The sequence below is a fragment of the Poecilia reticulata genome, unplaced genomic scaffold, assembly GCF_000633615.1.
Source record: "Poecilia reticulata strain Guanapo unplaced genomic scaffold, Guppy_female_1.0+MT scaffold_249, whole genome shotgun sequence".
Taxonomy (NCBI): Eukaryota; Metazoa; Chordata; class Actinopteri; order Cyprinodontiformes; family Poeciliidae; genus Poecilia; species Poecilia reticulata.
Genome location: NW_007615034.1, coordinates 65,527 through 66,533, shown reverse-complemented (window position 1 = coordinate 66,533; position 1,007 = coordinate 65,527). Strand labels below are relative to the sequence as shown.

Below are 1,007 nucleotides of genomic sequence, written 5' to 3'. Positions count from 1 at the left end.
AGAACCTCCAGCTGGGTCCAGAACCTCCAACTGAGTCCGGCTGGGTCCAGAACCTCCAGCCGGGTCCAGAACCTCCAGCTGGGTCCAGAACCTCCAGCCGGGTCCAGAACCTCCAGCTGGGTCCAGAACCTCCAGCTGAGTCCGGCCGGGTCCAGAACCTCCATGATGTTCTCTGCAGAATCAATGAGGTCCATCCGAACCAGAACTCCTGGGTTCTGATGGACCTCAGAGGGAACCTGTCTGCTCCTGGCAGCTGAACCAGAACCGATTTGGACCTGGTACCGGTCCGTCTTACCCGAGTCCAGGGACGTCCTGTCAGGGGTTCCGGGCCCGGCAGGCCGGCGCTCCAACTGGACCGGGACCAGCTCCGTCTCCTCGGTTCTGGTTCTAGTCTTGTGCCGGGGGCTCCTGGACCCGGCCGTCCTCCTCACTGGACTCTTGGCGACCCGGTGGTGCCGGGTCTCTGCCGGGTCGCTCAGGTCCACCAGGTCCAGAGCCGTGGACAGAACTGCAGCAAGACAGACAGGGCATCGGGTCAGAACCGGGTCAGAGCTGCTCCGGTCCAGTTCAGGGAAACACGATGCGGCCCGACCCGCAGCAGGTCAGAGGTCATTAGCAAAGCGGTTCCTGCTGAGCGTACCTGCGGGGTTGGAGGTCGGGGGTCGTCCGCAGGCGGCCTCGCTGCGGCTCTCTGCCAGGAAGTCATCGATGGAGGGGCTCAGCAGGGGGCGGCTCTCCTGCAGCAGGCAAACACACGGCTCCGTCAGCCAATCAGAGCGCTCAGCTCGACCTCTGACCTTCAGAGCGGCTCCAGGACTCACTGCAGCCTGGATCCATGTGACCCGAGTCTGAGCCACCAGGCGGCGCTCTGACCCTCAGTGAACTCTGACGTCACAGCGCCCTCTACAGACCTGCGTGAAGCTGACACCCCACCCACGTCAAAAAATCCAGCAAATAGTCTGAATGGTTAGTGCTCCGTTTGTGCAGGTTTGTGCCGTTAAAATTTT

At 62.3% G+C, this 1,007-nt stretch overlaps 1 protein-coding gene across 1 annotated transcript in view; it reads right to left on the bottom strand.

The window, feature by feature from the left end:
• Positions 1–1,007, bottom strand: part of pex5lb (peroxisomal biogenesis factor 5-like b) — a 16,348-nt gene that overhangs the window by 9,712 nt on the left and 5,629 nt on the right. Inside the window, exons 2-3 of the mRNA XM_008402651.2 lie at positions 641–737; positions 296–508 (exon numbers count right to left, since the gene is read on the bottom strand). Coding sequence (XP_008400873.1) covers positions 296–508; positions 641–737 — 310 coding nt within the window. The remainder of the gene's footprint in view (positions 1–295; positions 509–640; positions 738–1,007) is intronic.